Source organism: Puma concolor, chromosome D1, assembly GCF_028749965.1.
Source record: "Puma concolor isolate L17-30 chromosome D1, mPumCon1.1.hap2, whole genome shotgun sequence".
In the NCBI taxonomy this organism is placed as follows: domain Eukaryota; kingdom Metazoa; phylum Chordata; class Mammalia; order Carnivora; family Felidae; genus Puma; species Puma concolor.
In genome coordinates, this window is record NC_141676.1 from 61,817,777 (window position 1) to 61,842,966 (window position 25,190).

Below are 25,190 nucleotides of genomic sequence, written 5' to 3' on the forward strand. Positions count from 1 at the left end.
GTCGGTTAAGTGTCTGACTTTGACTCAGGTCGTAACTTCACGGTTCATGGGTTTGAGCCCTGCATCATGCTCTGTGCTGACAGCTCAGAGCCTGGAGCCTGCTTTGGATTCTGGGTCTCCCTCTCTCTTTTTGCCCCTCCCATTGCTGTCTCTCTCACACAAACAAATGTTTAAAAAATTAAAAAAAAAAAAAAAATATATATATATATGTATTCTGCAATTATTACATGAAGTAACCTATAAATGTCTATTAGGACAAATTGATAGTGTTGCCCAAATCCTCCATTTCCTTATTGACTTTTTGTCCATTTGTTCTAGAATTACTGAGAGAGAGTTGTTAAAATTTCTAACTATGGTGGTGGTATCTGTTTCTCCTCTTGTTATTTTTGTCTTACATTTTGTAGCTTTTTTACTAAGAGTATACAGATTTGGAGTTGTTATATTTTTGTTGATGAATTGGCCTTTTAAGCATCAGGATATGACACTGCTTATCTGTAGTAATATTTCTTAAGGTCGACTTAATCTGATATTAGTATAACCACACCACTTTTCTTACTGTGTGTTTGTGTTTTTTCATCCTTATACTTTCAACCTGTGTTTTTTTTATTTAAAGTGCATACCTTGTAAGTAGTGTTTAGTTGGATCTTGCTTTTTAATCTAGACAATCTTTACCTTCAACTCTTTAGTCCACTTAATATTATTGATATAGCTACGTTTTATTTTTTATGTTTATTTTTGAGAGAGAGAGAGAGAGAGAGAGAGAGCGAGCAGCAGAGGGGCAAAGAAAGGAGGAGACACAGAATCCGAAGCAGGCTCCAGGCTCTGAGCTGTCAGCACAGAGCCTAATGTGCAGCAGCCACCCAGGAGCACTGGTATAGCTATGTCTAAGTGTTTCAATTGTCATTTGTTTTTTGTTTGACCTCATGTTTCCCATTCCTTCCGGCGTTAATCAACTATTTGTTAAATATTCCATTCTGGGGATGTCTGGGTGGCTAAGTCGGTTAAGTGTCCAACTTTGACTCAGGTCATGATCTCATGATTTGTGGGTTTGAGCCCCACATCAGGCTTTGCTGACAGCTCAGAGCCTGGAGCCTGCTTCGGATCTGTGTCTCCCTCTCTCTGCCCCTCTGCCGCTCTCACTCTGTCTCTCAAAAATGAATAAACGTTAAAAAAAAATTTTAAGGATGCCTGGGTGGCTTAGTTGGTTGGGCGTCCAACTTCAGCTCAGGTCATGATCTCATGGCTCATGAGTTCAAGCCCCGCATTGGGCTCTGTGCTGACAGCTCAGAGCCTGAAGCCTACTTTGGATTCTGCGTCTCCCTCTCTTTGCCCTTCCCCTGCTCATGCTCTGTCTCTCTCTCCTTAAAAAAATAAACATTTAAAAATTAAAAAAAAATTTTTTAAATACTCCATTCTGTCTCTTCTGTGATTTTTTAGCTTCTGTTTGTGTGAGAGAGAAACAGAAAGAGAGAGATTGCTCTAGGGAAGATTCAGGTTCACACTTAAACTAATAAATATTCTACCTGCAGTGAGCAACACAACTGTGTGTGGTCATTAGGCTTATTTCTTTCAAACTTCAGGAAAGTTGCTCCTTGGTTTATGGTATTCGAACAAAGTGCATTAAACTGAAAGTTACACGTTTCAGTTCAAATCCCAGCTCCACCACCTAAAACTTGTGTCATCTTGGCCAATGTGTATATATTTTGTGAGCTTCAGTTTCCTTATCTATAAAATGAGAATGGGTGTTTTAGTGCTACTTTATAGGAGGACTACATAGATTATGTGAAGTAATTTCTATAGCTGTATTATGAAAACTGTAACTATAAACATATAGAATATTATTTCAGGATTTAATGAAAAGACTGATTTGCTCTCTTTATACCTTAAAAAGTATATATAAATTTCAATCCTATCTCTTCTATCATCTTTCTAAATTGAAAAACCTTTCTTTCTTTGGTACACTTGTCTTCATGATATTTTTGGCAGTTCTTTCCTTGTACCATCTCCAACGATGATTGGGTACCCCTTCCACAACCACTGCATCAAGGCATACTTCTTTCTGCTCATACTTTAAGACTCAATTAAAACAGCATGTCATTTATGACAACTTCCCACTCGTATTTATTCCCTCTCTTCTGATATCCTCTCAACTCTATTTATCTCATCCTACTGTAACTACTTCCACACATTCACTAACTTTGCCTGACTGAAACTCCTCCATTAACTATTTGGTTCATCTCAGTATTTCCAATGTTGAGTGTAGAGCCTGGTGCAGAGTAAGTGCACAGTAAATACCTGTTGACTGAATGAAAGGATAGACAACTCAGGGAAGGACGGCTTTGGTCACTGATCTTCAGTGCTGAGAGTGTCATCCCTGTGAAGATACAGAATACGTGAAGCCCAGTAATTGTGCTCGTATTTATCAAACTCCCACTGTCCATTTGCTGATGTGGAAGCAGTTCAGAAGCCACCATCCTTTAATGTTGGATTAATGTCACTAAACATCTTACCTTAAATATCCCTGGGAAACTCTGGGAAGACTTTATGTAGTGACAGGTTTTAAAGCATCAATGTAAGTTTTCCATAAGTGGGAAAGGAACTCAGAAAAAGGTAAATTCTCTTGAAGTCTTTCCACAGTCCAAATTTTGACTTAGTGTGCAAGTGCTTTCTTCTCCTACCCCCCTCTTTCTACTCTCACCTGTGACACACCAGTCATACTGAATGACCTTTAGTTCTCCATGTTTTTCTTTCCTCTGAGCCTTGTACATGCTATTCCCTCTACTTAGAATGCTTTGTTCCACTGATTTCCTGTTACCTGGCTAATTCTTGTGTGTCGTGTAGGTCTCAGCTTACATGTTACCTCCTCTGGGATGCCTTCAGTGACCACTTGTCCCGACTCCCCAAGTCTGAATTAGGTGCTCTTTCTCTATGTTCTCACAACACCCTGAACTAACTTCCTTTAGCACTGATAAAAGTATTGAAATTTCTTTTTAGTCTTCTATATTTTTCACTAGACTTAGCATTGAATCTTCTATTATTCCGAGGGCCCTGAATGATGCTTGGCACAGAATAAACCTCAGTAAACATTTTCTCAATAAATTAATGGATGAATGAATGAATCCCACAAGAAACCCAACTGCAAAGAAAGCTTAAAATAACAGGTAGCTGGTATAATTTCTCTTTCCATATCTAGCATTCTCCTGGTGTGCAGCCTGCAGATGTGGAGGAAGTTGTTAAGAAGGGTGTGCAGACTCTTGTGATTGGCCGAGGGATGAGTGAGGCCTTGAAGGTAGGTATTGGTGAGCACAGCATTCCTGAGGACAGCTGGTGACCTCTTGGACCATTACCTTAGAAATATGTCCTTCTTGGGGCACCTGGGTGGCTCAGTTGGTTAAGCGTCCCACTTCGGCTCAGGTGATGATCTCACCGTTTGTGGGTTCAAGCCCTGCGTCTGGTTCTGTGCTGACAACTCAGAGCCTGGAGCCTTCTTCTGATTCTGTGTCTCCCTCTCTGCCCCTGCCCTGCTTATGCACTCTCTTTCAAAAATATAATAAAGGTTAAAAAAAAAAAAGTCCTTCTTGGGAGGTCATCTCAATATATCATGCACCCTCATTTTGCTGAGTCAGGAGTGGCCTAGGATAAAATAATGGATGTTAGTACTCTTCCTCATCAGGGTTGGACTCTCCAGTCTCAACCTAAGCCTAGGCCTGTGTTGTTTCAACTATTTTTCAGAAATTCTTCACTCCTGGAATTCTCAAGCTCGATAGCTATCAATATTCAGTTCTTTAGATTTCATAGTACTTCACTTTTTTATTACATGACATTTTTATAATACTTTCTATTCTTTCCTTGAACACAATCAAGTTATGCCTTTTTTCCCTTTCAGAAAAAAAAATTTATTTTTATTGTACTTAAAGAAATAATACATGCTTATAGCAAAACAGGAGATGCAGAAATGTTGAAGTAGAAAAGTGAGAGCTCCCCACCCCGGTTTGTACATGTAATGTATACTGCTCCAGGTTCCTATGTAACTGCAAATACATACTCTTACACATACAGATATACACGTACACACTTATAATCATTTTTTACATCAACAGGATCACATTGTACATATTGTTCTGTAACTTCCTACTGATGTTGTTACATTGTGGACAGCCTTTCACAGAAGTATATAGAGATCTACCTCATTCTTTCCTTTAGACAGATGTCCTAAAATACAGTTCCCTACTGATAAAGCTGCGATTCATTTATATTTTTTGTTTAACCTAGTTTTTTTCCCATTAAAATAATTCCTTTCTACAGGCTACTGTTATTATAAAGTTATTCAAACATATAAAAAATATAGGGTGTTTAAAAAATATTTCAGAACTCTTTCTGAGGCAGAGTCTAAATAAAATCTCCTTAAAATACTCAGCACAAGCCAGTTAAGAAAATATCCAATAATAGCTGCCACTATTGAGAATCTTTTATATAAATTAATTTACATTTATTCAGTGCCTTCTATGGGTCAGACACTATTCTAGGCACTGGAGACAACACGAAAAATGAGACAAACAAGGTTCATGGCCCTCTTGGAAATTAAAACAGTAGATAATTTCACATCGTAACAAATGTTGTGAAGAAAATAGTGACTTCTGAGGGGCTGCTCTAAATGCAGGAGTCAGGAAAGGCCTTTCTGAGGAGACATTTGAGCTGCCGTGTACATACAGTAGTTAACTTCATGCTCACACCACCCTGTGATGTTAGAGTTATTCCCATTTTATAGCAGAAGAAACTGGGGTTGAAAAACTTTAAACAGCTCGCCTACAGCCACTTGGTGGGTACATGGCAAAGTTAGACTTTAGACTCTGGTTGGACTAACTCAAACATTCAACATTTACATGCTAGACATTTTACATACCTTAGCTGAATTAATTTTCATACCAGCCCTGTGAACTAGGTATTATTATCCCTATTTACAGACATGGAAACCAAGGGTCAGAGAACTGAATTCACTTACCCAAGGTCACACTGCTAGTAACACTTAAATCCAAGCCTGTCTGACTCCAGAATCCATACTGTTTCCATTTCCACTTCACCGGAGCTTTGTACATGCAGGATACTTTCAATTAACTTCTTAGAAGCCTTACTGACTCCTTGGGGCTCACTGCCAAATTTTCGACTGGTAAATGCTGGGTGACAGTTGTCATTGTCCAATTCTGTAGAGAGCACTTGCCTCATGGCAGGAAAGGAAACCCTGGAGAGCCTTTCCCTGGACTCACTCATCTCTTTCCCTCTTCCCAGGTGCCTCCGTCAACTGTGGAGTACCTCGAGAAACAAGGCATTGATGTGCGGGTGCTCCAGACAGAGCAGGCAGTGAAGGAGTATAATGCCTTGGCTGCCCGAGGAATCAGGGTGGGAGGGGTCTTCCATTCCACGTGCTGATGGAGCCTTAAGGAGAATAAATCACTAAGCCACAATGCCTCTGACTATCACTCTTACCACTCTCACCAACCTCCCCAAGCATTTTTCAACAGCTGCTCATGCCCAGTGCTGGGCTAGGGTTTGGGATGCATGGATGACTAAGGCAAGGTCCCATTCTGGGGGGAACTGAAAAGGGAGAAGACAGATATTTACCAAAGTTTAATAATACAGTAAATGTTAGGCCAGAAATACGAGAAAATAAAGGCAAAAAATAAAGCCTTCTGCTTTGAAGGCCAAAGAAAAGTTTCAGTGCATTAAAATTACATTGCGATTGATGCTTTGGAATGTTTAACCATTAATTCAACCAATTTTTACTGAGTACTTTATATGCCAGGCACTGCTAGAGGCTCCAGAGAAACAGCAATAAAAGTCTTATCCTCACAAAGCTTACATTCTAGTGGGGAAAATAAAAAATAAATTCCATAATGAAAGCAGAACCTGTTATGAAGAAAAAGCAGGATAAGAAGATGAAGAGTAGTGAAGGCTATTTCAGATACGTGGTCAGGAAGTCTCTTTGTGCAGATGACGTAGGAGCAGAACCCTGAATGAAGTGGCAGAACATTTCTGTAATAGTAACAGTAAAAGGAGCAACGTCCTGATACTAGGGATCTAGGTCATCTGTCTTACTAGCTAAACCTCACCTTCCCTTGCTACGAAATGATGGGGCTGGACTAGACCACCGTGGATAGTCTTTGTTCTGTTAAATGCCACATGTCCTTTGTGAAGCCTTAGAAGAGACTGATGAACTATAAAATTATCACCATCTCATTAGTTTTCATTCCTCCTCCTCTTTAAAGAGTTAGGAGTATGGGCTTTGGTGTCAAATAGCCTTGACTTTGAACTGTGGCTTCCTGCCACTCATTGGTTGGGCATTTATTTAATCTCTTAAAAGTTTCACTGTTCTCATCTGTCAGATAGGGATAATAATTAGTACCTGGAGTGATTTTTGTAGGTATTAAATAGGGTGATTCATACCATGTCTTAGCATACTGCTTGGCATGTAGTAAGGACTCAATAAATTGAAGCCATTGTTGTCATTGTATTTTGATTAATAGGTGTGCTGTGTAAAGTCAATGTTTCTTTTTATGGTTCATAACATAGCAGCTTATTTCATAGATCTGTAGAATGTTGAAGTCCAAAGGAACTATCTACTCTTATTTATTCATTCTCTTTCATGCCCATTTACTAAGAGGCTCTTACTGAGACTGATTTTCATATGACCAGTTATTGCTGGGCGCTGGGGGTAGAGAAATGAATAAATTCTAATTCTTGCCCTCAGGAGTTCTGTGGGAGAGACAAATCTACAGATAATGATGATACAGGCATTAATGTTATAATAGTTACAAGGTCTAACGGTGACCTAAAGGATGGCCTAATCATACCAGAATGGAAGGGAAAGTAAGGAAGACATCACTAAGAACAGGACACAAGCTGAGTCTTAAAGAACAGGTGTTCATCTATTCGCCAAACATTTCGCAAATTTTAAACATTTACTAGGTCAAGTGTCTATCACAGCCACAATAAAATACAATTGTCCACCTCAGCCCTTGTTGAAGCCAAGACCCCAGAAAGCTGGGTTTTGCTCCATGTGAGCCTGTCACCTGCTTGGCCCAGTTGGATATCTGACTGGGCAGCCAATCCACAGACCAAACAGCAACTTAAGATGTGGCTTGGCAAGAAAAGGGGAGCTAAGACTACCAGAATGGAAAGTGAAGGAACCTCTCCAAGTTTGCCCAGCAAGGAAGTGGCAGTGTTCTCACCGTGTATCTGCACACAGAGTAGTTGGAAGAAACACGTTAAATACAGAGTGATGGTATCAATGTTGCAAACTGGCACAAAGCTACCTAGACACCTATTTTGTCTCCGAGTCATCAGATTAGAACCCAACGCTGTGTCTTGATCTCTGCTACACACCACCTTAAAAGGTCCATGGGAGTGGGATGCCTCACTGGCTCAGTCGGTAGAGCAGGCAACTCTTGACCTCGGTCATGAGTTGAAGCCCCACACTGGATTAGAGCTTACTTAAAGGGGGGGGGGGGGGGGGCATGAGAGTGAGATCCTCACAGACCTGACTTAGCCTGGAGGTCTGAGGAAGTCCTGCTCAGTATCCTTCCTGCCACCAGCAATTTGACAGATACAGGATCTTTCTAGGTCTCAGTTCACTCAGCTCAAAAAAGCCAGGCACCTATACGGCTAGAGGGTGTTTGATAAAATTCAGACTGTTTCTCTATTGATGCAATCAACTTTTTTAAGTGGAATGTAAAGTGAGACATCTCTAGTGGGTGTTGCATTAGGTGTGGGTGTAATCAGTGTTCCTGGGTTGTCTCCACATTATAGAGAACTTAGTACAATCTTCTTGGAGACAGAAGTATCTGGCAGTGACATTATTAAACTTTGTATAGAACCTGGTAATAAACAGCTCCAATTTCTGAATCTGTTCTCCATGGTCATTGCTGGAAATGTGCAGAACCTGGAGAAAAGCTATTTTTCCACGTGACACTATACTTGGTCCCATGTCTTAATCATTAAGCCCTTTGATTTGATTTGTAGGCAGCACAGCCCTCCCTCTGCCCACACTTAATTTCTTCTAGCTTGAGTGGTTCCTAAGACGAGAAGTCTGCCAAGTGCTTTCTGGGTACCCTATAATTCTGTTTGCAGAAGTCAATCGTGTCAAAGCCAAATATAAAGTCCTTTCGGAAACACGAATCCCAGGGCTGGCTTTTGCAGGCATGCCATGGTACTGCTAAGTTTGCTCTGGAATCATATTCATTCTTCCCCTGCCTGGTATGTGCCAGTAGCTGTGCCGGGGATACAACAGATGTTCTCACTATGCGTCTACGCACAGAGTAGTTGGAAGAAACAGACATTAAATACAGAGTGATGGTACCAATGTTGCAAACTGGCACAAATCTACCTAGACACCTATTTTGTCTGAGTCATTTTAACATTAATTTTTAATGGCTTTTTTTTTTTTACATGAAAATGCAGATTTCTGGCTTTTCTGGAAGAACTGGAAGATCTTATATCCCCAGGCCCACACTTACAAACCACTGAGTAGAACTGAATGACAACTGTCTTCTGACAGAAGCTATGCTCTGACTGAAGAGAACTGAAGTCTATTATCTTCCTCCAGGTTGCAGGACTCCTTTTCCCCTGCCTACCTTCTTTAGAGGTTTCCATTTGTGAACCTGAAATAAATACTTAAGTAAATATCCTTAAAGAACATATAGAAGGCTGTCGGAACACAGAGGCCACGCGCCAAGCCCACAGGAGACACAAGACAGGCTCCAGAATGAGGCTCAGTTCTGGAGAATGAGAAGGAACCAAAGGAGACAATTTGAGGATATATTCTGGGGCTCAGCAGGTCCAAAGGTCTGAGACAAAACAGCATGATGAATGTTGGCAAGAACTACAGACCTTCTCTATAGCCAGAGAAGTACAAGAATGTGTTGCAAAGGCAGTATGAGGCTGGAGAGCAGGGGAGGGGCATGAAGAGCCTTCGGGGACAGAACTTTAGACTTTATCCTGGGACAGAAGTGGGCCACTTGAGAGGGACTTAAGCAGGGGAAGGGCATGAGCAGATCTGGGTTTTAGAAAGATCACTCTGGTAGCTGTGTGAAGACTGAACTGAAGAGGCAAGGTCTGAGGCAAAATCTTTAGGAAGCTAATGCCCCATTTTAGGGGAGATGATAGTGGCCTGCACTAGGACAGAAACTGAGTATGAGAAGGGAATTGAGTCAAGAAACATCTAAGCAGAATTTAAAGGACTTGATGGCTATGTTTACATGAGGGGTGAGGAGGAAGTCCAATGTGACACCTAGGTTTCTAGCTTTGCCTGCTGGGTGCAAGGGAGACTGCTTACAAAGCACAATAGACCCATTATGGAAACCATATTCACTAAGAATCAGGAGGCCTGGGTTCCAGCCGTGGCTTCACCATGGATTCTCTCTGGGCTTGTACATTCACTTCTAAAATGAAGGTGCAACACCAGAGTGATCTTTATACCCCCTTCAGGTCTTTATAATATAAGGTCATTTTTTTCACTTCATTCAAAGTGTGGAAACAGATGCAGAAAAATCAAGATTCTCATATTCCACAGAACCTGATAATTCAGGGTAAAAGGAATTTAAAAGGTTGGACCCAATCTCTCATATGATACTTGAATTCCTTTGCAATAAACTTGTTAGGAGCTTGTTCAACCTCTGCTTGAACACATCCAATATGGACATTTTCTTATCTCCTAATGTATTCCATTTAATTCTCACCTACCTTTAAAACTTATCTTAATACTAAACCATAATCTGCCCCTTAGTGTATCTCCACCTTTGGTGCAAAACATACTATATTCTGGGTATTAAGACCTAGGATAAAGTCCTAGCTTTGTCCCTTAGGAGAAAAACATAATCTCAAAACCTCAGTTTCTACACCTGTAAAATGGGAGATAACCTGAAAGGATTTTTATAGCAGGGGTACTAGATCTGAAAAGGATGCAGCACAGCCTTCTCCCAGGAGGCTTTCTAAAGCTATAGCATGAGGGGCTCAGTTGGCAGCCATGGGTTTCATTGTTTTCATCTACACTCCAACCTAGCAATCATCATTAGATGCCTGGGTAAGGACTGTGCTATGATTCGGCCTAGCTCCCAGCTTCATTTTGTCACCAGGGACAGCACTTTTGCCAGTGTATCTTGTTGACACAGAAGAGCCCACTGATGGCACATCCTTGAGATATACAAAACAAGCAAGTACACTAGAAAAGGCAGCGCTGTGAAGATCTTTCTTCCCTTATTCCCACTCTAACAGGTAAGACGTTCTGGAGCCAGACTACCTGGGTTCAAACACCAGCTCTATCATTTATTAGTTGTGTGACTGAGGCCAAGTTACTCAATTCTCTGAACTCCAACTCCCTTGCTTGTAAAACAAAGATGATAGTATAACTATTCAGAGGGTGGTCGTGAGGATTACAGGAGTTAATTCGTGCAAAAGGTTTACAACACTGCTGGGCACAAGTCAGGTGCATTAAAGCAAAAGCCAAACATGCTTGAATTAAAATTCCAGCTTCACCTAAGTAATCCTATAATCTTCCTATTATTTTTATAAGTTTTCCACGTACCAAATACGATCAAGATTGGCTGCAGATTCAGATTCTACCAAGCATTATTTGATTGAACCCATTCAATAACATTTAAGGTATAATTATCTCTATTTTATAGATGAGGAAACAGAGGCATAGAGAGCTGAAGATCTGAAGGCTTTTTCCATATACTTTCCATGAGCTGGTACAGCCTAGGCCTTTGGAATCATCTTGGATTTGAATGAATGCAGGCTTTACTACTTACTGTACAGGTTTTCTCCCAAGACTCCTCACTCTAAAGTCTCTGGAAGACTCAGTTGGCTGCAGCAAGGATTAAATGACAGGCAAAGTAGCACAGCCCTCACCCAGTTAACATCTCTGGTGCACTTACTGATCTTACACCCCAGCTACACCCTTAACTCACACGCAGCTCCAACTGGAGTCATCAAAGACGTAGTGTGTAGTGGGAGAGGACTTTATTTCTTACACTGCATCCCTCTTTTCCATAATCCTTGTTTTTCCTAAAATATGGCCCTTATGTATTGTTTTGGTTCTTAGGGTAATGACAGGCAAGATCAAGAATCTCCCTCAGCGATGAAAATGATTCATTCTCTAGCTACTCCTTCAGTCCTTGGCACAGCTACTGCCTGAGTTGGGAAAAGAGCTTCTCAGCAAGATAGCGACGTCTAAGGCCATTCAGGAACTGTCGATGGTGAAAAAGCACACCTGTGAAAGGAGTGGGCCCTGGCAAACAGACTACTGATGTAAGAAACAAGATTATGCTCTAATAAGCAAGTCTTTGGAGGGGACTAGAAAATTACATCTTTGTTTCATACTTGAGGAATGTAACCATGTGATATAAATGTTGAACCTATAGCCACATAATTTTTTAAGGACCAGGAACTGGAACACCTAGGTGTTTTCCCAACTTTATTGGAGGTATGAGGGGACAGGGAAGGAGGAGGTGTAGATTTGAAGGTTTTTGGATTTTTAATGCAAAATAATTTATCCTGTATTTGATACTAGACAAGACTAAAAGGGTCATGTCCTCCTTATGCCCTTACGCCATTTCCAGGTGAAGTGCTCTAGGCTTCTGCCTCACTCTGATAGCTAAGAAGGGCCTTCCAGCCTCGGCTCTAAAACCTGCTTGTGCCTCAGCGCCTTGCAGGTTTGGGCATTATGTAAACTTTCACAGACTTGCTGAAGGGGATGGTGCCCTCGATGCTGGTCTCCACCTGGGATGACACCTCACCACCCTCGATCCAGGGGGATTTTGGAATGCGGGAATTGGAGTTGTAGGCCAGCAGCAGCCTGACTTCCACCTGGCATGGTTCTGGAAAAAAAAAGACAAAAGAAATCCTCTATGAGGGCAACTGCTAGGAACTGGGATGAAATGTCAAATAAAAGCAACATCAAAGATGGAAGCAATAGGGTTTCTAAACATTTCTTCACGTGCCCTCATCCCTTCCCCCTCACCAAACAAAGATACTTTCCCAGCTTGAATCCTGTGAGGCTGAGCCTGAGCCTGCAGATGTGCGGCTTCTCTGCCACATCTCTGTGGGCTCCCTGCAGCTCAGATCCATGGTGGATCAGAAGGGAGCTAAAAACGGAGGCCTTCTAGCCTTAAGAGAGGGCCAAATGGGCCTACATATGGCTGATTCTCATACCCAGATAACCGTGCTCTTCCTGTGTGGTTGAGCTCGGGCATGAAGGCTGCATGTATCACAGACTCTACCATCTTAGTGGAGAAGCGGCCCTGATTAGGAAACACTTCTGGCAAAAAATTCTCACCAGTGAACAAGAACATGTTTCAGGGACCTAAAATCACGCCATTAAACCTTTCATTCTTTAAATGACATGACATTATGGCACTGATCTTGTGTCTGCATGTGGCAGGCCCCAGTAAGAGTGAGTAATCCCTCCCTCAAGTTGCTGACTGTTGGAGACAGAGACAGTTACAATGGAGCACAGCACTCTAATCAAGTCTGTAAGAAGAATGAGGAAGGAGCCCAGGAAAGCGTTGGAATAGAATACCTGCTCTGTGCCAAGCATATCACCTGAAGAGTATGCACCCCGCCACACCATGAAAGACTGTCACAATCCCCAAAAAGTCTCAAGGCTCTGAGAGGTTCTAAGTGACTGCACAAATCCACACCGTTGACAGAATTTGAGCCCAGTTCATAAACTGAAGCAATTAATCTGTTAACCATGTGGTCTCTATAAAGGAGGGGGAGAGAATTTCCGGAAAAACTTAAAGACCATTGCAAAGGGCCAGGAATAGAATAAACTTGGGAGCAAAATGTGCAAGTGTTGAAGATGAGCCCAATGCCTAGATATATAGGGGACGAGAATGAGGGCTGGAGGGATCTAAGTGAACAAGGGCAGAGGTCCCAGGACTTCTCAATGCCCCCCACCCCAGGCCTCTTCCTAGTCACGTCCTGACTTCTCTCTAGGGACGAGAGCAGAGACTGAATTGCTTTTCTCCAGCCAGAGCAAACTAGCCAGACCAAGAGAGCAGCCCTGGCACCACCACTTACCAGCCACTGGTATGGACACCATCATGTAATGAGGGGCCTGACAGCAGCCTGGGTATAACTGTAATGAAGCCAGTGCTGCTCTCCAGCATCAGGCTCAAGTATCAGCTCTCCCGCTACGTATGATCCCCTCTTTTGGTCCCAGATGGCTGTTGCCAACCACCAACCACAACCTAGCCCTGATTCTCACAGTACTTTAAGCCAAATCCTGGGGAGGTCAGAGGACTCAACCCCACCTGTTCGTTATGCCTTCCCTCACCTGCATGTGGTAAGAATGGCAATTCCAGCCATTGCCATCAGAGCAGAGAGGGGAGAGACAACAAGAGGAGACAGTAGGAGAAAGGAACAAAAGATCATGTGGGACAAACCATGTAATCTGTTCATCATGCCTGGAAGATCTCTTATGAGGTATGCATTCTTGCTTCCATCTTACAGATGAAGAAAGTAAGACAGAGAGGTAAAATAACTTTCTCAGGATCACTCAGCAAGGGAGGCAGAATCTGGAACCTGGTTGGCGTGACTCAAAGCTTCTGACATGGCAGACTCCTGCCTCCCAGAGGAGAGGCCCCTGGTACAGAGCTGCTGAAGGCCTGCATGGAGGAACACCCACCAGCACCAGGCCCCATCTCCTGGATTAGGAGAAAGAAGGCACAGGTGCATTCAGAAGGAGAACATGTTTCACTTTGGTGTCCCAGGTCGGAAGGGATTTGGTAGTTAGGAAATGTGAGTGCCAGCCTCAGTGCCACCGCTGACCAGCTATGTGGACCTCCATTTATGCATGTATAAAATGAAAAACAGAACACTAAATTCCCCACCACCAACTTGGTCTAAGGATTAAATGAATTTTAATGGCATATTGAAAATCCTGTATTCAATTTTCATTATTTGTTGAGCACTTACTACCTTCCAGGCTCAAAGGACACATGATAGAGAGGCATCGGAGATTCAGAGGTCAAGATGATTAACAAGTTCTCTGCTCTTGTGGTGCCTTCATGCTAATGGGAAAGTCAGTAACAAATTAAATGGGAGAATTCCCAACATTAGTTAGCACTACGCTGAGAATTAAAAAAGAGGCTTGTAATAGCAGTCTCTCAAAGGGGGTGATCCTGAATGAATTGTAATTCTTCAGGCTCAGGACAGCTTGGTAGCCCTAGTTCAGGCAAGGACTTACTGTGTGACCAGGGCAAGTTGGTAGGCCCCTCTAAGAACTTTGAGGCTCTTCTGAGATCTAGCATGCTGTGGTTTGCCTCTCTGAGCTGTGGGCCTTCCAAAACAATACTGTCCCATGGCCTATCTTTCTAGCTATCAAGTCTAGGATCCCTTTATGAGAAGAGATTAGAGTAAGAAATTCTCTACCTTCCTGTGTGGCTAATAGTGCAGAACATTCCAGGCAGCAAGGATATGAAATGAGGGATGCTCAGGGAGGAAGATCCCGGGTAGAGCATTGCCGGATGCCCCCTAAATTGGGCCAGGCCCAGGGTCACTGACTAGACCCCCAAAGGGGCTGCCCTGATATTCAAGAGCACTACTTCCTCTTTGTGAAAACTTTATTATGTCATTTATACCCACCTAACACCCCTGACAGAGGGAAACCATTAATAAGGGCATTAAGTCACTCATGTAAGTAATATAGAGAAAGAAAAGTCTAGAAAGCAACCACTTAAGTCTAAAATAAACCAAATTTGGTGTCATGAAACACCTTCCCCAATAACAACCATGCTTCTGAATCATCTTCAATGATTGAGAAAATACCAGTGAGGCCAATTCTCCCCCCACATTTTAGGTTCTGTAGACCGAGTCTCTTTTTCCAGTTTCTAAAGCAGCCTTACAGGCTTGAAATGTAATGTCCCATGCACTTGTATTCTTCCATTTTATTCTTAAGAATCTTTAAAGTTACTTACATAACCTCCCTATCTTTTCACAAATTATTAAATTATTACATTAAACCAGCCCATGTGGAAGGGGGGGGCAGTAATAGTTTACTTGTTTGGGGGGAAATGAACTAAATGGTTCATATACAAAGACAGAATGATTTTAATTTGGGGTAAGAAACATGAAACTGTTTCATTTCTAGACAGAGCAATCCTCAGAACCAACTCCTAGGTTGAGAATTATCATTTTCATTTGGAAGGTGAGGAAATGGATTCAGAAGGGAGAGTGGCTTGTCCAAGGCTATGCAGCAAGTCAGTAGCAGAATTAGGACAAGAAAATAGTATGCTGGCATCCAGCCGAGGGCTCTTTCCAGGAGATTCCATTCTATTGTAATCTCCTGTATACTTTCTGACAAAATCTTGTGCCGCAAGCAATCAAAGCAATGCAGCAAATTAGTCTAAATGCAGCCAGTTTAAGCTTTCAAACTCCTTAAGAAATTAAGTACAGTCCTCAGCAGGCCTGACTGAACCATGTATTTCTCAAAGTGCAAAAAAACAAACGCCTCAAGGTAAGTGTCATCCCCAGGAGCATATTCTCCTGTCCACCTTGGCCCACTGACCCCTTACCTGTCCAGGCAGTGTGGGAGAGGTACACCTGAGTGATAAGCCGGTGGCGCCCTGGGCCAGGATTCCGGAAGTCTGCTGGCTTAGGATGAATCATCTGAGCCTGGCCATCTGGATATAAGACCTAAGAGGTGAGAGAAGTGAGAAAAAGAAATAGAAGAGCCATGAATTTTCAACAAAACTGCAGTGTCTGTTGTGAACCCCAAAATAGGAGGGAAAGAAGATACCAGCTTTCATTAAAAACTGTTCCAGGAGTGGGAGGTAATGCTGTTGAGATCCCTGTACTCTCTGCCCTAGCACAAAGCAGTATTTGATAAATGTTTCCTGAATTCATGGTGAAGAAGTAATAGGAATAAAGTGCCTCTATTCAGTACCAGAATAGGCAAAAGTATTAATCTGAGTGTGAAAAGCCTTCCCAGACACCCCCATCTGGGTGACTTGCTCCCTGCCTGGCTCTGAATCGCATCACAGGCCAGCACCCACCACCAACCACCATTTAGAATAATTTTGTGACTGCATTTTCTCCACGAGGTTATAAGCAGCTAGGAAGCTCTTTCTATAGCTCTGTCAACAAAGGGTCTGCTCTGTTAAAAAACAAAATTCAACCACATAAGTTTGAAGATCTAATTGGCTTTACTGAGTATCGAGCAAGTAGAGAAATGTTTCCAGGAGTCGTCCAAAATGGAAAGGACACATTCCTGGAATGGGTCGAAACTGTAATTAAGTCTTGGTTTCCTGTTGTGGGGGTCAAATGGCTCCAATTTGGGCTGTCTTTTTTTTTTTTTTTCTTTGTTAACAGCTCAAATCACTGGCTAGTTCTCAAATCTCACACATGGCCAGAGCCTTGTCCTCACTATCGTAGGGGAGCCTCACAACTATCTATGCAGAGGGCCCCTCGCACTGCACGGTGTACAAACGAACTACACGAACAAATACAGCTGATCCTAGAACCACATGGCCTGGACTACGGAAATCTACTGATAAGGACAAAGTAGGGAACTACACAGGTCTTTCAACTATGCAACTCTGAAGAGGCAGGTCTCAGCCCACCTGTCCCATAATGAAAAAGGACTTCAACTACCTCCATTTTTTACCCCAAACTTTCTCATCAATTCAGTTCTTCTTTCCAACCTATCTCTTAATTTAGACAAAAGACCCAGAAGGCAAAGCATCTCCTGACAGGAACCAAAACTACCCCCTCAAGCAGTAATGACTGCACTGAGCCAGCAAGACCCCACACGATTGGCCCAAGGACAAGGAGTGACGACCTTCACTGCCCACCTGCATGTACCCACCCACCTTGTCCACATTTTCCTTCTATAAACCTGGAAGTATTCTCAGCACTATGGAGACAGTCTTGGAGACATTGGCCTGCTGTCTTCCCAGTGAAATAATTTCAGTGAATTTCGTCCCTGAAATAAATTGCTGTCTTGTTTCACTACCACCTGTCTCTCGGTCTTTGGATTTTGCCAACAGCTAGTGACTGAACCTGGTCTGCTTGGGACCCTCCAAACCAGGTGCTCTTGCAATAATCTCCTCTCATCTGTCCAAAACAGAAAAAGTGCTGGTCTGGACAGCACGTTCCTACCATCAGAGCTGTCCTGCAAATAGACAGTGAGCTCCCCACCTGTGAAGGCTTCCAAACAGTTTGGCCATGCACTTGGTGGGGTGGCTCTGGACATTTTCTAGTAAAGTCTAGCAGATGACCCTTAAATAATCTGTCTGTAATTTCATTTATGCTTAGTTGATCACTGAACTTTTTTCAGGGATAAATGTGAAACAGTAGTTCTCAACCCTAGCTCCACATTAGAATCATATAAGAGTTCTCAAAAAAAAAAAAAAAAAAAAATACTGGTATAGTCATGGGGCCTACCTTCTGGATTCTGATTTAACTGGTGTAGGCTGAGGCCTGTGCATCATTACTTTTTAATGTTTTCTGAGTAACTCTAAAGTGGAGGTAGGGTAGAAAACCACTAATACGGGGGAAAAAAAACACAACCAAAAATGTGCAGCATCAACTCAGAATTAGTTCTCTGTACATCTTATGATTTATAATAAAGAATTCCTTAATGAAAAAAAAAAAAAAAAGGATTCCTGCTGGGAAGCCAGAGTTTTTTTCCCCCCTCTACTGTCACCACAGGCAAATCTTCAGGGCCTGACTCATTCTTACCTCTTCCAGAAGCTTTCCCTGCTGGCTCCAGGCTATTCTGTCCTCAGATTGTACTCACTTACTGTCAGTGCTTGTGTCCCTACTTTTATTCATATCCCTTATGCCTAGAATACCTCCTTCAGCCCCTATCCTTTGCTCTTACTCATCCTTTCAGACCTCATCCATGCATGAGTGTCTCCACAAAGTCTTCCTTTTCCTCAGCCTCCAACCACAGCGTCCAAATTAAATTGTCTCACTGTGTGTGTGTATGTGTGTGTGTGTGTGTGTGTGTGTGTGTGTGTGTATTGTAAATATATTACAGAATTTTTTATAGTAGCTAAAAATTGGAATTAAGCCTGTAGGGGAAGAAAAATAATTTTCCCTCTACCTTTCTAGGTTCTTGGCTAAGATCACATTTATAATAAAAGACAGATAAACAGGAGAAAAACAGAAGTTTAAAACATGTAAACATCCTGTGTACATAGGAAATACCCAGGAAAACTGATTAACTCCCTGAAATGGCCCAAGACATCACCTTAAATACCATCTTCCACCAAAGACCAAAGGAAGGTGTTGCGGTGGGAGGGAGCCAGTTATGGGAGGTTACTAGGTAAGCAAAATAAACAAAGGTAAGATTGCTATGCAAAAAAAAAAAAAAAAAATATATATATATATATACACACACACACACACACACACACACATATATATATATATATGTAAATAAATATTAATCTTTATGCCCAACTTGGGGTTCATGCTCTACCAACCAAGCCAGACATGTGCCCCTGTTGTGCAAACTTAAATTGGTGCCCGCTTCACTGATAAAAGAGTTTCTAGAGATTTAGTAATCCTTCTCTTCCAGGTACAAAGGAGACACCTTTACAAATGGTGATTTCCCTTATAAATGTAAATTTCCCTCACAAAAGGGCAACTTCTCTGTTTTTAGAGATTCTCCAGGTTCTGTGGCCTCTCAAAAACAATCATCCTCAAATATTCTTTATGCCAAAGAGGCATATTTAGAGTGGCATATTGTGTTCCCCTCCATTCTTGTCTTTGAAACTTCCTAGTTTCATAGTCAGAAGCTGAGTCAGTACATTACTCCATTACTTTAGTGAACCAGTCAGTCTCTTATTCTTGAGAATAAGTCAGCTCATTTAAATGGCTGGGTCTTTTTTCAGAAGGTAGTGTTGCAGATGGGTTCCCAAAATTAGGCCTATAGTACGCGACCAATCAGGTATTTATTAAGAGGCCCCAGTATTCTTCTGTGCATGTCTGAATGATGACTGAACTTCTGTTTTATAACTGCATATCTATTTGTCTTTCACTGAAACTGAGCATCCTGAGGGCAAGAATTTAACACATTCACCCCTGCAACCCTAGTGCTCATCATGTGAGTAAGCATTACTTCATGGATGGGTGGATGGATGGGCAAGTGGGTAGTATTTTTGTGGGGCTTAACTGCAGACTGTTTAAACTGACTGGTATCTCTACTGCATCTGGCATGTGTCTCTAATATGTCTAATTTAGGAAAAAATACTCCCTAGTGATTTTTTTCAACCCATAAATTTTGCTCACCAAGTGGACCCATCCACAGCCTGAAAAGGATTTGTTTATTACAGTTTGCTTGCAGCCCTGAAAATACCAAGTTTTAACTTCACATTGTAAGACTAGAAAGACCCCTGTCATTCAGTGAACCCTTACTGGGTACCAGTGGCTTTATATACTTCATTTCCTTTCAGTGTCAATTGTTCCTAGTTGTCAGTTGTAGAATCTGAAGTTCAGAGTTTAAAGTAACTTGCTCTAAACCACAATCAGCAGAAGAGATGGGATTCACATCAAGACTCTTTACCATTAAGAATCATCTCTTCTCTCTCCTCACTTTCTGTCCGTCAGGTAGAAATTACAGGGCTGCTGAAGTTAAATGCTTCAACACATGGTCTAGAAGCTCTATGAGGACCAAAATCTGACAGACCTGGACCTTCACGGTGCTTTGGGGATCCTGCACATGTTCCAGGGTTGCATCAACATCCAGGGCCACAACCAACCCGGATGTAAACCGCAAAGGGTTGTCTGACTCGCCTGCTGGCTCAATGATTGTGGCTGAAGCTTTGTGGATCTGCAAGCAAGAAAAAAACATAATGATCCTGAAGCCAGGTCATCCCTGGGCGACAAAACATGATCCGTGCAGCTTTCTGTCTCGTTATTAACAGGTGAACATGTGAAAGCCAATCAGAGGGAAGGCTCTAGCCCAGCTATTCAACCGGTCAAAGAAGATCACCAACGTCAACAGTTCTGACTGTCTGAACAGACTTGACAGGACCTGCTCTGGAAGGGGGAGGTGTAGGAAGGTACTCTGCCGCAGCATGGTCTGTACAATTTTGACAACTTCTACAGGTTTGGATGTCATGAGTCGGGGCATCAGGTCAAGAAGTTTGTCCACAAAGCTGTCCTGTAGGTGGGGCAAATCAGCAATAAAACACCTGCAGGAATAAACAGAAGCCAAGTGACTAAGCATTCATTTACCACAGGATGATCCCCAAACATATGCCAAATCCTAAGGTAGGAGAAGTGATGAACTGAAGGAGCTCATGGTCCCTGAATGAGAAAGCCAGGCACCTAGATAATTACGCCTTGGTGATATGAGCATCCTGATAGCCTTGTTTATTGAATACCCCTATGTGCCAGATATACTCTTCAAGTGTTTGGCATGATCTTATTTAATCCTCCCAGCAATCGTGTGCATTGTTACAATCATTATTTTCATATTACAGATTCATTAATTAAGTTAAAAAATACGTCTTTAAGACTGCAAGTGCCAACTACTATCACAGGCACCAGGGACATAACAGTGAGCAAAAGAGAAGAAAATGCCTATCTTAATGGGGCTTATATTTGTAGAAAGGAACACAGAGATTCAGAGAAAAGGATGTTGCATTGAGGCTTAAAAATGTTAAATAAACTCATTCCCAGCTCTGATTCCACAGTACTCCTGCCTTATAGAAGGGGACAGTCGAAAACTATTTCACTGAGGTAATAGCAGTGCAGGGACTCAGGGGCTGAATTAAGAAAGAATGTACAACTCTATGCAAGAGATGAGAAACTATGGCATACCAGAGCTATCACCTTCCTAAAAGTCTCTTCAACCCAAATGTGCAAAAAGACTCTCCATCTTAAATCTAAAACCAAGGGTACCTGGGTGGCTCAGTCGGTTGAGTATCCAACTCTTGATTTCAGCTCAGGTCATGGTCCCAGGGTTGTAGGATCAAGCCCCAGGTTGGGCTCCACACTGAGCATGAAGCCTGCTCAAGATTCATTCATTCATTCTCTCTCTCTCTCTCTCTCTCTCTCTCTCTCTCTCTCTCTCTCCCCCTCCTCCCCTCTCCCCTGCTCGCACAGACTCTCTCAGAAAGAACGAATGAAAGAAAGAAAGAAAAAGGGAAAGAGGGAGGGAGGGAGGGAGAAAAAAATCTAAAACCAAAGTAAGGCATGAACTCAGTTGAGATGTGAAACTAGGATCTTAAAGAGCCAAACTGGAGTGTATCATCTGCTAGAGAGCAGCACCCACTGGTGAAGCGTGGTATTGCAACTCAGCCCTACAGGAAGCTATCTCACCCAGATGAAGACTCAAAAGTACAGTCATGTAAACTTCAGGTTTGATGAAGTTCATGGGGGCAGGGATAAGGGGTGGAAGAATGAAATATCTGACTTAATAAATATTAGACTATAAAATCCTATAAATTCTTTCCTCCTAGTATTATATTGCCAGTACATCACATGTCTGGTCACCAATTCAACTACCACTTCTTCGCTAAGCCTTCCATTCATCTACTAGATCTGTTTTAACCAATTTATTTCATATAGAACTCTGAGAAAACATAGCTGTACTACAAAATAAAGGCTACCTACAGAATTATGGAACAATTTTTTGTAGATTACTGTTGTTGAATTTCCATATTTCTCTATAAAGAACAGTGGGGAAAAGAACTTTTTTGTTGAGATTTTTCAACAAAAAAGTTTGTTTTACCATCTAGATACTTGTCTTTTTGTGGCCCAGCTGAATGTTGAATCCAAATGATTCCCGATATTTTTACTGTACCACAGTTGCACATTTAGCTAAGTTTAAAGAAGTTTACATACCCCTAAAAAAAAATGCGCGAGGGCACACTGCCACAGATAACAGGTTGGATGCGTGGGTTAAACCAAGGATTCTAGCTTCTGATTGCTCTTGTTGCCCTCTAAGTGCTGTTATCTGCATAACCAGGAGTCAGTAAGCTAGATGGTAATGAAATAGTTACCTCTGAAAAAAGTCCACTTCCTGTAAAAACTTTTCACACATCCCAAATAAGGGGTCAACTCTGTAGAAAAAGAGAAAAACAAACATACATACATATATTTGGCTTACATAATCTTTGAACTGAGGAATGAGGACCAAATTCCCAGAAACCTGAGCCTACGTGAAAGGAAATCAGAGGATTACACTATCAAAATTATCTCTAAAAGGAAGAGCAGATTCCTAATGGACCTAGGGGGAAAATATCTGCCAGAATGCCAAGACCCAATTAAAACACTTCGGTGGCTATCAGGCTCAATGAACACTCAAAATCAAGGGCTATCATAGACCGTGCCTGGCATCAGACTCACTAAGGATACAGGGCAGAAGCACAGCTTGCAGACAATCCAGCGCCACGTTCCTCCCCTGCAGGAGTCCTCACCACACTCCATTCAGCCGTCCACAGAGCTGTCTGGGAGCTGTGATCTTGCCGTGGACAGACAGCTCAGGTACGAGGAGATGACATCTATGTCAGTTGAGTTTGGAGACCAGCCTGGATTAGAAGCCTCACGCTCCATAGGTGCTAACATCTCTTGAAACAAATCCATAGGCATACCCTCCAGGGTCCCCACAAGGGATGTGCCCAGTTAAAAGAATCACTGCACTCAGTAGAACCCAAAGCTATGGTGTCTGCATCAGGCAATTACAGTTTACTAATAGTCCCTTCTGGTCTATATGCAGTTTTCTCAGTGACAATTTTTATGATCACAGTGTTACCTAGTAAATACAGTTGATATACCAGGTTTCCAGGGAATATACCTAGAAAGTTAACCAAAGGTCAAATTCTCATGCAGAAGGGGAAAAGTGTTGTTACTACTTTGCCCATAGACAGGACTATGTTCTTTCCTCACTTGGCTTCTCTGGCTTCACAGCCACTCATTTTCTTTTTATTTCTTGTAATTTCCAAATGAAACTTTGTATTTATTTTCATTAATATTGTATTCATTAGAGGAGTAAAATTCCAGTGAGGAAAAACAGACAAATACGCTCTCCTTATATAAAAACATGCAAGAAAAGGGTGTCAAGGTTCTTAATAACCTAGTTTAGTCTTTCTACTAAAATGTAAGCCCCATGAGAGCAGGGACTTTTATATTAATTATTTTGATATATATTTTCTGGCACAAGCAACTATTCAATAAATATCTGTTGAATGAACAAATAAATGAGAAATGACAAATGGAAACTTACTCTACAAACAACATGCATTTGAATTCTTTTCCTAAAAAACAGGCAGCACTTGAAACTTTCTTAACTCTGATAAACTACCAGAAAATGGAACTGCAATCTGATAGTGAGGTTCACCCACTAAAGATCCCCAGGAGTAAGAGGGCTGGAAAGGAGACCTCAGGAGGGGGTAAAAAGAAAACAATTCAGCCAAGCAGTATCAATGTGGGGTCTGCCTATATAGAGTCATCTTGTAGAACTTCCCAATAATAAAACATAAAATAGATTTGGGAACTACCTCCAAACCCCAAAACAGACCAAGAAGCCTCACCTACATGCTAAATGAAGTAGGCCTTTATCACTAAGAACCTCCACTTTTTTCTCGGGGTAAGGAAGGAAAGCAGAGGAAAAGTAAAGTCCACTGGGAAACCAAACACTGATCTACTTCCATTTATAAGTATGCAAAGACAATGGAAAATCATTAGATGCTATGATCAGGGCTGTAAAGGAGACCAAGCAGACCTCAGTGAGAGAAAGTCAAGGCAAGAAAGCTCAGAAAATCTTTTGTTTAATTCTAATAAATAACCTCAGTGAGATTAAAGAGGAGATCTGAAAGGATACTGCACTGATAAAGCAAGAGAAACGGCTATGAAAAGGACACACTGAAGAAAGCATACTGGTAAATGAACAGTAATAATGAAATCAACTCAAAAGTAAGGAATACTGTATTGAAAAATGATGAAAACTGAAGTCATAACTTAAAAGAGCATACTGAGGGGTGCCTGAGTGGCTCAGTCGGTTGGGCGTCCGACTTCGTTTCAGGTCATGATCTCGCGGTTTGTGAGTTCGAGCCCCGCGTTGGGCTCTGTTCTGACAGTCCAGAGCCTGGAGCCTGCTTAGGATTCTGTGTCTCCCTCTCCCTCTGTTACTCCCCTGCTTGCATTCTGTCTTTCTGTCTCTCTCAAAAATAAAAAAGATTAAAAAAAAAAGTTTAAAAAAAAGGAGCACATTGAGGAATTTACACAGAATATACAGTAGAAAAGCTAAGACACTGAAATTATGAGAAAAAAGATATAAGGGAAAATAGATCTAGAAGACACAACATCCAGTATGACAGACTGGAGTGGATGAAGTAGTAGTAATTAAAGAAATAATGGCTGGGAAAAGATCCCTGAGCTAAAAGCAGAGTTTATACTTCAAAGTCCCACTGAAGGTCAGTTAAAAGCATTGAAAGAAAACACGTATCTACACACATCCTGGTAGAATTTCTGAATTCTAAACAGAGAGGAAAAAAAAGAACCAAGAAAAATAAGGAAACAAAGGAAAGAGAACCAGACTGACATCGGATATCCTAACTGTAACATTAAATACTAAACAGTAACTCAGCAACATTTACAGAGTTCTGAAAGAATTCCAATTATGCATAAGAGCAAAAGAGAGGCAGTTTCGGACATGCAGGGTCTCAATGACTGTACCACTTACATACTTATTCAGAAAAACAATTACTAGAGAATGCACTCCTGTCTAATAGTGAATTAGAACAAGGAATTTGAGGGGTGCCTGGGTGGCTCAGTCGGTTAAACATCTGACCAGCTCAGGTCACGATCTTGTGGTTCATGAGGTCAAGCCCCACACTGTGCTCTACGCTGACAGCTCGGAGCCTGAAGCATGCCTAGGATTCTGTGTCTCCCTCACCCCCTCCCTCCCCCTCCCCCACTCGTGCTCGCTTTCTCGCTCTCTCAAAAATTAATAAACAGAAAATTTTTTTTAAAAAAGGACAAGGAATTTTAAAAAGCAACTGTGGCACACACACACACACACACACACACACACACACACACACACACACAAATGAGTGAGCAAGTTAGAGCTAACTCATTTTGAAAAAGTACTTATAAAGATTAATGCATACTTTAAGAGAGGATTCTTAAATACATTATAAAAACATAATAAGCTGGAACTTAATTCCGAACTATTT

The 25,190-nt window shown here is 41.8% G+C and overlaps 2 protein-coding genes across 3 annotated transcripts in view; one reads left to right on the top strand and one right to left on the bottom strand.

The window, feature by feature from the left end:
* The window catches only part of AAMDC (adipogenesis associated Mth938 domain containing), a 30,975-nt gene extending 25,513 nt beyond the window's left edge, over nucleotides 1-5,462 (top strand). Inside the window, exons 3-4 of the mRNA XM_025928674.2 lie at nucleotides 3,194-3,289; nucleotides 5,287-5,462. Of these exons, the coding sequence (XP_025784459.1) occupies nucleotides 3,194-3,289; nucleotides 5,287-5,427 (237 nt within the window). The 3' untranslated portion in view covers nucleotides 5,428-5,462. The remainder of the gene's footprint in view (nucleotides 1-3,193; nucleotides 3,290-5,286) is intronic.
* Nucleotides 5,463-11,454: 5,992 nt separating this feature from the next.
* The window catches only part of INTS4 (integrator complex subunit 4), a 120,817-nt gene continuing 107,081 nt past the window's right edge, over nucleotides 11,455-25,190 (bottom strand). For both annotated transcript variants that reach the window (XM_086678399.1, XM_086678400.1), the window contains 5 exons: nucleotides 22,014-22,073; nucleotides 20,039-20,198; nucleotides 19,691-19,834; nucleotides 15,570-15,690; nucleotides 11,455-11,870 (listed from right to left, as the gene is read on the bottom strand). In XM_086678399.1, coding sequence (XP_086534525.1) covers nucleotides 11,692-11,870; nucleotides 15,570-15,690; nucleotides 19,691-19,834; nucleotides 20,039-20,198; nucleotides 22,014-22,073 — 664 coding nt within the window. In that variant the 3' untranslated portion in view covers nucleotides 11,455-11,691. The remainder of the gene's footprint in view (nucleotides 11,871-15,569; nucleotides 15,691-19,690; nucleotides 19,835-20,038; nucleotides 20,199-22,013; nucleotides 22,074-25,190) is intronic.